The sequence below is a fragment of the Perca flavescens genome, chromosome 1, assembly GCF_004354835.1.
Source record: "Perca flavescens isolate YP-PL-M2 chromosome 1, PFLA_1.0, whole genome shotgun sequence".
NCBI classification, from domain to species: Eukaryota; Metazoa; Chordata; class Actinopteri; order Perciformes; family Percidae; genus Perca; species Perca flavescens.
This window is the reverse complement of record NC_041331.1, coordinates 36,943,403-36,957,517: the sequence shown is the minus strand read 5'-3', so window position 1 is coordinate 36,957,517 and position 14,115 is coordinate 36,943,403. Positions and strand designations below refer to the sequence as shown.

The 14,115-nt window shown below is 41.2% G+C and overlaps 1 protein-coding gene across 1 annotated transcript in view; it reads left to right on the top strand.

The window, feature by feature from the left end:
- LOC114571720 (protein kinase C-binding protein NELL1) overlaps window positions 1–14,115 on the top strand; it is a 130,841-nt gene that overhangs the window by 87,082 nt on the left and 29,644 nt on the right. Inside the window, exon 4 of the mRNA XM_028602900.1 lies at window positions 8,320–8,415. Within this exon, the coding sequence (XP_028458701.1) occupies window positions 8,320–8,415 (96 nt within the window). The remainder of the gene's footprint in view (window positions 1–8,319; window positions 8,416–14,115) is intronic.

Below are 14,115 nucleotides of genomic sequence, written 5' to 3'. Positions count from 1 at the left end.
TTCGTTCCAGAATGAGAAATCTCTGAAAGCACCCGGTGGAATTAATTGCCATGTCAGCGGTATTGATCAACCACCCTTTCAACCCTTTGCAGATACATTACGGCAGTGAAAATCACCCTTAACGCAACTTTAATCCATGCCGACCGCCTGGCCCGGGTCCTTATTGTCTTGTAAGTGGGGCCATTGTCTGTGATGTTCAGTAAATGCCCAACAGAGAGTACAGCCAAGGGTGAACTGCCTTTACTCTAATGCATAACAAAGTGAAGCATTTATATGAGTAAATGGGTTGACTTTAATGCTTTCTTAGCCAAGTTTCTGCCCTGCTCAGCTCTTCCTTGCACGCTGACAGTGGACTTCAACCTCTGCATTTAAGCCTGCTGTTGTGCTTTCATTAGCAGGGGGAATTATACATACACTGCAGAGAGGGAGTCCTCTTTCTTCCTCTGGGATCCATTTTTTTGGGAGACAGAGAGGGAGAGAACAAAGGACTTCTTTATCTAGATAACCCTCTGTTCCACTGTCAGAACTACTGAGGATATGTGTGTTGAGCGCCCTGTTTTGTGTTGTAATGTACATTCTATTCCTCTTTTTAATAGCTGCATCTGTTGGAAGACATTTTTAGATTTAAAAACTCCAATCATTTATTTTTTGGTCACTATTAGGCAAGACAGAAACACAGCCATGACATATTTACAATCTAGATTCAAGATTAGTATGGTTATTTAGTCACGTTTTTAACATCTAGCAGACACTGAGTAGCATTATCATTCATTTGAAAATGTGTCTGATGATACCTCCTTTAAGCTCTGATTTGGTGACCAACTCCTGAGAAAAGATCCCTGGCTCTTGAACTGCTAGATGTTTAACTTTCCTCACCAGCTAGTCTCTAAATGTGTCTGTCAGCTGTTTGGTGATGGGCGTAGAGTACACTGGGTTTATCAGAGCTTGTTGCTGCTGCTGGAGTCGGGATTTGTGAGAGTGTTTGACCTGAACGTCAGACTAAAAGAAAGATGTCAGCAGTGCTTAAATGCTGCTGGGACACACAGCCATACAGTCCAAAGTGACTGTGACCTTTGTTACGGCTGTCACTGACTTCAGAACCAACTGTCCTTCCAGCAGCACAGACAGCAACCAGCCAAACTGTCTTTACCAGGCTGAGTCATACTGTATCAGAAATACTACCAATATTTTTTTTATTTATTGCTCTGTGTTTATGTATTCAAAGTGTATTGATTGATTACTGTAGATATACAATACTTAATATTTTGGAGAACCCTAACCCTTTTATTTTAAAGGGTTTAAAGGGCATTTATTTGACAGGACATCTGAAGACATGAAAGGGGGGAATGACATGCAGCAAAGGGCCGCAGGTCGGAATTGAACCCGAGCCCGCTGCGTCGAGGAGTAAACTTCTATATATGGGCACCTGCTCTACCAACTGAGCTATCCGGGCGCCCGAATGTATATAATTTTAAGAACTGCTTTCGTTAATTTCTGTGATACTAACACATTCAATACATGTACCATAAAACCAAAACAATGAGCTCAAAGAGCTTAAAAAGGTCTGAGCTGGATAATGACCTGTTGGTTCATCACTATGAGTGACCTAGCCGCAGTTTGTGCCTCTCATGTATCAGTGTTACCTCAAAGACTGTTCTTACCATCTGGATGAAAGAATATTCCATGTGCTGCACCATCAAAAAGATTTTTAACCTCTTTCCCAAGTTGCAACCCCATTGGTTTCCTAATCCAAAGATGAGAGCTGGTTGCAAGACAAAAAACAGAGTGAAAGGGGTTCAAAATCTTTTTTTTTATCATGCAGCAGGCGGAATATTTTTTCATCCAGATGGTTTGAGGATTCCCGAATCTCTGTAAGTGTTGTTAAATTACCTTCTAGGTTTTATAAAACATTGCGATCTTTCAGAGAAACGGATGCTTACCGCTGTAACTCTAATGTGATGCTAATGCTCATTCATGAGTGGCACAGCTTGGGGCTTTGAGTGACTCTTTACTACATTACACATAGTAATTTGATTCAATGTTAGGGCCAAGATTAAAAAAATATTCCAAAATTCAGCTTTAAACTCTTGCGATTTGAACTTTAAATTAGAGATGAGATGATTATCAATAGGCTAACAGTGTCGTGAGCTGTGCGTTACTCCATGGGACGCAATTATCAGCTCAGTTTCATTCTAGCATTTAATTAGAAATTGCTTTTTTTTTCTCCTTTAATACCAACTGTGGATTGTGGAATATCCATTGGCTTTCTCTGTGACATCCCTGCTCTTAATTCTGAGATGGATCCTTGGACGCCCAACGACCGTGAATGTGGCTGTTAGCCACGGCACCGAGTGGAATGATTCCATTCTCACCACCCACTGGAAAGCAATCTAGGGCTGTAATGGGAAACTCAAATAGCAAATCTGTGGATATAAGCATGTCTCGGGAAGTCCCGAGTCAGCAACAGGCTCCGTTAAGCTGGAGGTCACAGGGCCTACAATGAGGGAGGGCGGTCTCCTCTTCTCAGTCCCAGCACAGGCTATTTGTCGCTGTAGCGGTGGGGGGTCGTGGTAATGTCATGTGTAGGGGGGAGCATGGGGAGGAAAAATTGTGTGGGGAATTGTGAATAAGAGTTGATACAAGGCACACAAAGAGTAGAGAAAGATGAAGGAATGAGCTGAAGTGTTGGGGAGAGTTTGTGGGGGATTGCGATATTACCAGCAACAATGGTGCATGATAGCAATCTGTAGCATCAATGGTAAAACATCAGGTTTTGGTGTCACAAGAGGATACTGTATATAAAGATTCATTTCTACAACCAAAGGAGAAGGAAAGGGAACCGAATACATTGTAGCTATACCGCTCCTCTTTCTGATTTTGTTTTCATATGATGTGAATTAGCCTTAATCCTCTTCAGTGATATGGGACACCTCTGCTCTGGTTGTTGAACAGCAGCACCACATTGTTATTCTCTTCCCAATCTTATTCGGGAATCACACAAAAAAATACCTGCAGCTGAACACATGCAGTTCTTGTTGCAGGAAAAAAAAAGCCCTCAGAGAGCACATGCTGTTCATACACCATCAAATCTAGCAAAGCAATTTAAAGAGCCAATCGTCTTGTCGCCTTTTTCCACTCTTCATGAATTGAATGAAAGAATGTAAACACAAACGCAATCAGGTATAGATTGCACACCATACTGTAGCCTGACCCTATACCTGCAGCCATATGTTGCAAACTGCAAGTAAAAAGTGTTTAAGCCTCATTGAATTTTACTTGGATTTCACTTGAACGTCAAAAACAACACATCATTTTGTAGCAGGGTGGGCCGTGATTGGTTCGTCGCATTGCTGTAATGCAAAAAAAAAAAAAAAAGAAAAAAGCTACAAGCGGTTATCACAAGTCAGAGCAGAGCTGAGCTTCTTTAGGCAAAACAATATCTCAAAGTGAGTTTTAATGTGCATTTTAATCCAAATGGACTGCATCAATAATACTGGTATTTGTATGATAAAACATAGTAATAATGATCATTTGAGTTTCAGTGGAGAGTTGTATTTGCCAATGGAGATTTTAATTTATTTTTTTTCCCACTCTAATAAGAATAAATTACTGGAGGCGACTGGAAATTGAGGGTTGTCTCTGGGCAAGAAAGTCGTTGCAGCTGTGATTGAAAAATGTGAGCATTAAAAAACATACAACACCCCCACCCCCAGCGAAGCCCCCTCATCTTTGGAAGTCATTAGTTCAACAGGGAGGCGACATTATGCTGATGGTGGTGAAATGATAATTAGAGCTGGAGATAGATTGAATCAATATAAGTGTAATTAATTTTTATGTGAGGTTTATTAGTACAGAGGCAATCAGGCTCCTAATGAGGGTCTGATAGAACTTCTTAAACAGTGGAACCAGTCAAATTAATAGCTCTAATAGCTTCTGGCATGGGACTCTGCTTTTATTTATTGCACTTGTGCATTCGTTTGTATATTTAGCCATTTTTTTCCTAAACACCAGGGTGATAATTTACACGGCTAAATTATGTTTCTTTGGATTCATAAACCAAAGGGAGACAAGCTGCCGCACATACATTATTCACACGCACAGACATTACACTCACACACCCTATGTATGTGACTATAAATAGATGTTTCAGCCCATTAAGGCTCATCTTTCAAATCGTGTCATTAATTAAGCTTAGAAATACTCAAGTAATTTCTCTTTAATGAACTTGCTCAATTAAGTCTGCCCCATTTTTGCCTTAATCCTCCTTGCTTTAAGCACTGACTAACTACTTTCTCACTGTCTCGCTCTTCCTTTTGTTTTGTGGAGTACATTCTTCTGCCAGCTCTCCCCAACCTTCCCATTCTCCTTCATGTGTTTGTCTGAGTCGTGTTGATGCATCACACCCTGTGCGCTCACAGAACAAATCCCAATCATTTGCACTGCTGGCCTGCCTCCAACAAAAGGCGAAGAGATAGTTGTACACATATGCTTTTACATGTGCACACACACACACTCAGGGATAAGATGAAATGTCCCCTCATGAATGATGCAGGTAGCTCTGTAGGCGATCAGAAACAAAAACCAAATTTAATCTAAATTTGACTGGCGGCGGAGCAATAATTCCCTGTCAAAGTTAAACATTTTGACTTTACATTTCATTTATTATCCCCATTGGTCCAGGTTTAAGCTTTATTTTTGGACTTTAGGCTTTATGTTCTGTTTTTGAGACTGCCCTCAACAGACTAGTGGTGGCGCCAAATAAAGAATATCCTCTGTAGTACCAAAGGCAAGCGTGTATAAACTCTCAGGGCTTGGTCACACCAGCATTTGTAACAGCAATTTAAAAAAACACACACACCAAAATCCATTAAATTTAATGGAATGCCCCACCTATTTTGCAACAACACACATCTAAATTCCACTGTGGCTGCTTCAGGTATGACCTGGCACTTACTGTAGGGAGAAGGTTAAAGTAGGTGGATGGTCAAATGTAGAAAGTGTATCATTTCAACAATGCAGAATACGGCTCGCGCCCCATCTGCCTTCAACACTGCTTTATTTAAGCCATGAAGCCATGATCTTTCCATAACTCCAACTACGCTGTTTTAAATTTAACCAGACTTTGACTGAAGTGGTGGCAGGTCAGAAAATGCTCATGGCTTCTTTTTGAAACAGTCATGTGTATCGTTTTGGTCATTTAGGTGAAAGGACTTGTCTTTTTAGAAGCAATTAGAAGATACATGCTACAGGTGAAAATGTGAGGCGGAGTTTATCACATTTCTTTTGAGTATGGCAACAGTAGCTCAGCTGGGCATGTGCTCCCGAGGTTAGCATGGCAGCTCTGCCACAATCTGTGTGTGTTGTGTGTGTGTGTGTGTGTGTGTGTGTGTGTGTGTGTGTGCGCGTGGATGTGAGGCTTTGTAAAGTGCTTTTCAGGATAAATGTATTACATAAAAGCAGTCCACTTAGCTTGGAGCCAAGCTTGAGTATCCACGATAAAATCTCTTATCCTTGTGCTGCTAGAACCAAACTTTGAGAATAAACCTAATAAAGAACATATATATATATATATATATATATATATATATATATATATATATACTTTTCAGTTCAATTTTGCAGGAGAAGCATTAGAAGCTTCACAGCTGTTCATTTTCACCAATGTTTCAAATAGACAAAACAGCTGAATTAACATGTTTTCACTTACATATATCAAAATATGAAGTCACCGTACAAAGGAGTTGTTCCGGTTTCTCTTTGCCAACATTGCTCACATACAACAGGAATGAATATTTGCCCTACTGTATCTGGTGTAGCTCCACAGGTAGGCTACAGAAAGTCCTTCAAAATCCATTGCATCCACTGAACAACATGCATTGGAACTTTTCATGCCACCAGCTTTTGACGAAGTGATTCTTTGAGAAAGAGTTTTTTTTGTCTTCTATAATTTGTAAAAACTAAAAGCTGTGTGAATGTTTTTATTTTGGTCACTTGGGGGATAGAGGAACTCCACAACATGCTGAAAACACACACAAAAAAAGCAACATTATCCTTAGTTTAGAGTAATTTTTCTGTCCTTAAATGAATGTAATGCCAATATTTACTCTCCTTTTTAGCTCTGGTTTATTCCCACCAACAAAACATCTAGTTGTGAACTTGGTGTGCTGTTTGGTGCTGGACCGGTAGCGTGCTTTCGGTGTGTCACTACAAGTGCATCCCTTCACACTAAAGGGATGGTTCAGAGTAATTTCACCCTAGGGTCCTTTGCACCATAACCTTGAGCCAAACACGAGCAGGCGGGCGGTGAGACAGCAGTAAGACGAGTGCTTAGGAACTGTCTACAAACTACAAAAGAGATACAACTAAAATATTTATTAATTCAACTTATTTTTTAACAGTAAGTGCTGTAGTACAACTAGCAGGAGACAAGTTATATTTGAGTTAAGTTTGGAGACACTACCTTATTTAATCCTTATATTAATAAATATTTTTGTTGTATCTCTTTTCGGTGTTGTAATTTGTAGACGGTCCTACTGTAGAAGTTTGGTACCATTCTGGGCATTATGAGTGGGGTAATTTACGAGATATACCTTTGGATACATTAGCGCCTGCACTAAGCCATTCGGCTGATAGCGCTAACTTGCCCAATGTTGTGGGGGGGGGGGTGTTTGGCTCGAGGTCATGGTGCAAAGGACCCTAGGATGAAATTACTCCGAACCATCCCTTTAAACATACTGATTTTATCGCTCGTTAATTTAACATTGATAATTGCCTCTTTGAAAAAGGCAGCACTGTTTCCAGTCTCGCTCTAAGACATTCATACCCATGGTGCCTTTTTATCTGCCTCACTTAACTCTGATACGTTAACTCCCACATGGAGAAGCTGTCCTGTAGATGATAACCACTTCAAAAACTAATTTCACATAAGACACTTTGAATAACGGAAAATGAATTTTGAGGACAGGTTAAAGACCGGTTAAAATTGTTATGCTGTGTAATAGAGTCATGTCAGTAATGGTGAGGTGCCTCTTTTAGTTGCACAATATTGCTTTTTAGATTTTGTGATGATATTGTATCGGGTTGCTCCATGGCACTCCACATCCTGACGATACACACACACACACACACACACACACACACACACAAAAAAACACCATTTATAAACTAATGTAAATGACAACAAAAGTGTGAAGTGTGTTTCTTCCCAGTTAAGGCCTTTGCACACCAAGTCCGTATTTTTCGTGTGCGTTTATTCAATCCGTCGTCCAATAAAAGTCGTTACGTAAAATTCACAATATGAGACAAAATGGAGTTGTCAAGCAGTGAGGATGATTTTGTGGTTGAATTGTAGTCTTCAACTAAATTCAATTTGTTGGTGCAATGGATAGCGCTAGTCCCAAACTAATGAATGTACTGTATGACATTAGCAAGAAGCTATCGTCTAGCTGCCCTAGAGCACAATCACTACTGTCTAATCTTTCGCACATCTTTTGTTTGGAGATCAGTACCATGCCTGATTCCAAGCTGTTCTGCAATCACCTGCCACAGTCTTTAAAGGGATACGCCACCGTTTGTTGAAATAGGGCTTATCACGGTCTACCCTGGCTGTAGATAGGTGGGCCAACGCATTTTTTTGTCTCAGTGCAACTAATTAAGTTGTTTTTTTTGTCTTTTGTTGGCTCACTTTTACTCACGACATGCTAACCGGCAACATAGGATTCCATTCACTACGCTAAGCTAACTAGCGGCGGCGCTGCCGGTGTTGCACCGGACTAAAACAATGCATGCACAAAAAATGCGTTGGCCCACCTATCTACAGCTAGGGGAGAGCGTGATAAGTCCTATTTCAACAAACGGTGGCGTATCCCTTTAAATCTTTCACGCCTTTAAATTACGCATCTTTGATTCCTTGCTTTGTCGTAAAGGGCTTTGTGCTGGGAGATGAATTGACATTTATGCATGTAGGGTTGCTCTGAGTGGTCAAACACACACACACACACACACACACACACACACACACACACACCGAAAATCAAACCAGTTGACAGACGAATGTTTTGGACTCGGTGTGTGAACATGACCGACACCGTATTTAGTGTTAACATGCCACGATTTCAGATAAAAAAATATGGACTCGGTGTGCAAAGGCCTTTACACTGCTTTCAAATCATTATAAACCACTTTGCACTTTGTAATGCTTTCATGAAACCTTAAACTGCAGGACTTGAGAGCCTGTTTGTGCTGCTGCTCCTGCTGCAGCTGCTGTGATATCAGGGATATAAAGACAAACTGTACTAATACATTTCTTTCTTTTTCTAGCTTTCTGTGAGGAAGGATGCAGGAGCGGTGGGACCTGTGTGTCTCCCAACACGTGTGTCTGTCCCTCAGGATTTACAGGGCGCCGCTGTGAGACAGGTAAGACCTGAGGAACCCAGTCTGACCCCCCCCAACACACACCTGTCCGGCTTGTTCAGTCGTCCCTCCTAATTAACGGTCAGCTAGTTTTATGTTGTTTTTCATCGAGTTATAGAAGTGACATCAGAGGAATTCATTCAGTCCTTAGGTCGGTCTGAAGGGTCAGCAGCAGAGCCTTCCCTCTCTCACTCTCTCTTCCACTCACACACACACACACACACACACACTTCCACGCTTCATCTCTAAAGCCCTGTGTTTAAATTGGACCCAAGAGAGCCGTAGAAAAGGACAGCTAATTCGTCTGCACTCACATCCTCCTTTTTTTGCTCCCTCCTTACCCTTATCTCCTCCTTCATTTTCCTTCCTCTCTTCCCCTTCCACCTTTCCTCCCTTCCTTTATTCTCCTCTCCTCTTCCTGTCTTCCTTTCCTTCTCCCTATTTCATCTCATTTTCTCTTCCCTTTTCCTCCCCTTATTCTTCTGTTCTCATTTGCTCCTCCTATTTCCTTCCTTCCTCTCCTCCACTTTCACCTTTTCCCCTCCATCCTCTCCTCTCCGCCTGCAATCATCTCCTTCTTTCATTTCACTATATTCTCTCCCTTTTCTTATCCCCCTCCTCTCCACCTTCCCTTTTTACTCTCTTCTCTTTTTCTTTCCCTTAACCTTTCTTCTCCCCTCCACCCTTTCCTCATCTCATCCTCTTCACGTCCCTTTTCCTCCTCTCTTTTGTCTTTCCATTTTTCCCTCCTTCCTCTTACTGCTCCCTGTCTTCCTCTTCCCTCCCCTCATTCTTCTTGTCTTTATCTGCTCATTCATCCTCAATCTTTCTTCCTGTTTTCCTCTAATTTATCTTTCTCACCTCCTCTCCTCTCCTCTCCTCTCCGGTTATTAAGCCTGATGTCTCTGCGGTGTAATTTTACAGAGGTGATCAGCCAGCTCTCATATAGCACCACTTTAACAGGTCAGCTATTCACAGCATGCTGCCAAGCTTTCCTTTCAGATACCAGCTTACACTTACAAGTGCACATTATTGGTGACATAAATTACTCTGCATGTAGCCACGACCACTTAGACCTCAGGTACTGCTGTCAGTCCTAATAGGTCTTGTTAATATGTAAAACAGTGGAGGACTGTGTTTGCTGTAGTCCCGCTGGAATACATTTCTTCTCTTCATCACAGGTTTGTGTTGTCTGTGGATAACGCTCCACGGAAAGCACCCATCACAGATCCCCCACAATATTACACACTGTGCATGGCAAAGTAAACTGTGATAGGTTATATAGCACGTCATAAGTAAGAACATGCATGTAAGAATGAAAATTTTGAATTTAAACATTTTAAAGATCTAAGACAGAAACGTCCTAAGACTGCAGACAGTATCAGATGAAGTATCAGTAAAATATATCTTAAATTATCCCCTTTACATTGTGCACCATAGTAAATGAATGAATGAAAAATGTTACTTCATTACTGTCACTGTTGCTGGTATTCCTTAAATCTGGTTATACTCTGTTTTCATCTTCAGTCTGACGTTACCTCCACAATTTCTGTATTGGGGGTATTTATGTCCGAGCCCGACACAGTTAAAATCTCATTTTGTTCTCCTACCAATCACACATGAAAGCCCGCTTTTATTAAGCAACTGTAGGAAGGCATTTGAAAATGTCAACAGATCAGCGCACACGGGCCAACAAGCGCACATTAACACAGGCACGCACCTACATAATAAGCTTTTTTAAATTTGAAATGTTCAATGCCTTATCACGCTGATGTGACCGAGCCTGACCCAAACCCAAAAAATAATTTCTAAATATCCCGTCCCGTCGGGCTCGGGTCGTGTATCCGCACTCTAATGACATGCTGTCATCCCTTCTATGTAAACACAGCTTGGCAGTGCTGCTTGACAACAGCATTAGTCCCGCCCCTGGCGCTGATTGGCTAATCATCAGTCACCCCAGTGCGAGTTAGTAACTTGAAGCTGTGCATTTCCATACCTTAAATTCTTGGAAATACAAATAAACTGTCACTCTGTAGTCAAATCATTTATGTGTCTTCTTTTCTTTTACAACACGTTTTACTTTTGTTTTGGAGAAAATACTAAAACTAATTCAGATAAACTCTCGAGTCTGAGCATTTGAACTGCTGAGATGTAATCAGTGGCAATCAGCGTGTAATACATTTTATGAAAGCAATCAGGACTAATTAACCTCCCAATAGACAACATTAAATATCTATCAATTAATTAATGTGGCAAGCTAATTCCTCTTCTCTGAAAAAGACATTCTACATCCAAACGTCAACTTTAGATCTGTGCCTGTATATTGATTTTTGATTACTGACAAAATGTAGGATTGGTTTGAAAAATAACTACATTGCATCTGCAGAATACTTCTATTTGAACCACTTTAGAGGGGGGAGAGGGAGGAAAAAATATTATGCAAATAAGAAAATAAAGTGTTGAAGCAAGAAGCAGAAGAGGTGCAGAATGCAGCTCTCCTCCTTCATAGGATGCAAAATATGGACTCATTCCGCTAATGAGGCTCCTCCCTGTGGCCCTCTGGCTGCTGCCCGAGACTGCCACAGATGTGATGCAGTGCAAAGTCACTCTGTCTCTCTATGTCAAAATGTGTCTGTCTCTGGGTGTCAAATTATTTTGCTCTACATGTATATCTCATTTGCAGAAGCTACAAAAGAACAAGGTCGGATACCTACTAACTGTATACTTACGTCTGAGCCACCATTGACTCTACACTGTACAATTTACGTTAGGGTATGTTTAGATTTCAAAGTGGGCTAGAAGGGGATGAAAGATGATGTATGAACAAAATCCTGAACATTTGGAGAGAGCACAAATCTTTATATCAAACTAGAAAAGTGTATATAGAAAAGGGTACATTCTTTTAAAGGAAATGTGCATGTACTTGATTCTGCTGACAAATTGCAGCTGAAATATTAAAAGTAGCATAGTGTCTTAAAATGCGAATTGATAGATATTTCTGAAATGTATTGAATTAAAGTAATACTTTTTCATGAAACTTGGTGGAAGGGTTTTGCATGGGTCAACATCGGTCCATGGCCTTCAGCACTTGCTGGATTGGTTCGAAGACAAGTGTGAAGTGGCTGGGAAGAGCATCAGCACCTCTAAACCTGAGGCCATGGTTCTCAGCAGGAAACCGATGGAGTGCCTACACTGGGTAGGGAATGAGTCCGTCCCCAAAGGGAAGGAGTTCAAGTACCTTGGGGTCTTGTTCGCAAGTGAGCAATGGACAATGGAGCGGGAGATTGGCAGAAGAATCTGGGCAGCACGGGCGGTATTACAGTCACGTGCACCGTTGTGATGAAAAGAGAGCTGAGCCAGAAGGCAAAGCTGTCGATCTACCGGTCAATTTTTGTTCCTACCCTCACCTATGGTCATGAAGGCTGGAGGTCATGACCGAAAGAACGAGATCCAGGGTACAAGCGGCAAAAATGGGTTTCCTCAGGAGGGCAGCTGGCGTCTCCCTTAGATATAGGGTGAGAAGCTCAGTCATCCGTAAGGAGCTCGGAGTAGAGCTGCTGCTCCTTTGCATCAAAAGGAGCCAGTTGAGGTGGTTCGGGCATCTGGATGCCCCCTGGGCGCCTCCTTAGGGAGGTGTTCCAGGCACATCTAGCTGGGAGGAGGCCTCGGGAAAGACCCAGGACTAGGTGGAGGGATTATATCTCCATCCTGGCCTCGGAACGTGGAGCTGCTGACCCCACGACCTGACCCCGGATAACATGATAAGATGACGATGGATAGATGGATAGATTTTTGTTAACATTGCAAGATAGAGCATGGGCTTGGCAGAGGTCTGCGCTGGCCCAGTGCCCTTCTAGTTTCTAGTGTTTCTAGATCTAAAATTATTGAATGAGTTAAATTTAAAAATGAACTTTTATCTTCCATTAGAAGTTGCCGTACTTTGTTTGACTTCATGTATTATTAACTGTCTCATACGTTTTTTGGGAAATACCACTATAGTACCATAATAATAATAATAATACTATGCCGTTAAGTATTTTATAAAAGCATTACATAAAATACTTATATGTCCTTAAAGTGCTGTAATAGTTGGTGGAGTTTCAGTTGAAGACTTGCTGCAGGCAACATGTTCAAGCTGTACAGAAGGTTCTTGTTTTAACTCGGTGCACGACATGTTCTCTGTGTCTGTCTCTGTTTTACTTTCAACCGTTCTCTTCATCTGTCAAACTCTGTTACTGTCTCACTGTACGTCCCTCATGTACATCTGTCTGTCTCCACTTCCATCTCCCTCTGCCTCTCTGCTGCTCTTCCTTCCTCTGTAATAAAGCAGATGATGGATCCACTGTCTTCTCTCCTCTGTGGTGTATACTGTAGCTCAGTGGGGCGTTAAGAGCATCTAAATATAAAGCAAATGGGAACTGAGTCGATCTTTACGCTGATCTTTTCATCTTCTTCCACGTTGACCCGCTTTTCGCCACAGGTCCACTGTTGGATCCTTGTAATTTATTTTATAAAATGCTTTATTATTTTAATATAAACTGAACCGCGGATCTCATGATGAACTCCCAGTTCACAAATTGTGATGGACATACTACTTCTTTGTCAAAGAAGTCGGTGTAATGTACACACTCTACTTCAGAGTATGTGGTTGGGTTAGAGATAACAAGTTTGCTTCAATGTGACTGTTGAGGGTATGTCAGGATATGACAGCAGCAGCAGCTGAGTGTATATATGGTATAATGTGTGTAATGTAATGTGTAAAACTGACAAAGAAAATGTTAAAAAATACCTCACTGTAAAGTTAAGTCATCCTCTAAGCAGCATTAAAGGATAGGTTCTTTCAGATTTGTTTAAGTCTATCTAAATACGATACTAAGATATTAGGGCTGGGATTATAGGTTTTTGTCCCGGTTCCATTCTTTCACGATACACGGGTGCCAATTTGTTTTGTACAGTATTGCAATTTTTTGGTATTTTGATTCAATAGTATTTTAGTATTGCGATTTTCTTTTGCTTCTTTAACAAGAACAACACTTGAATAATACACTTCTAGAGACAGTATATCAGACAGAGTGGATTTGACTTCTGAGGTGACTTACTGCTAGACAGCCGGAAAACTACTTACTTACTTACTTTATTAGGCTTCTCTGCCGAATGTCATTGAATCTGCTGCCTTAAGGTTAAATTGACTGCTTTTGTTCTGCTGATTTAGCTCATTCTGCTGCTGTTTGCTTCTTGTCTTTGCTGCTTTATTGTTGGCTCTGCTGCTTCTTCTTCTGCTGTGTGTTTTGCTGGACTTGCTGTGTTTTTAGCCAGAATTTTGTGGCCTTACTAAGGTTGTGACTGAAACTGCTTCGGGTAATCAGGCTAGCTTAGTGTGAAGTGTGGAGTTGGGGAGTGGTGGCTAACGAGGGTTTTCAACATCAACAGCAACAAAACCCACAGCTGTTGTGGTTAAATGTTTTTGCACTTACTACTTGTTCACGCAAGTTTGTTAGCCTTGTGAGAGCGTTTTCCACTCGCAGATCAGTCTGGCATCTTGAGATAGAAAAAATTTGTGAGAGCGTTTTCCACTCGCAGATCAGTCTGGCATCTTGAGATAGAAAAAATTTGGAACCATTCGCCAAACGATCGACCAATCAGCTTTGGTTTTGTGGCGGGTTTAAGTGTGACGCAACGAGAAGTGACTGTTCAGTCTAAACA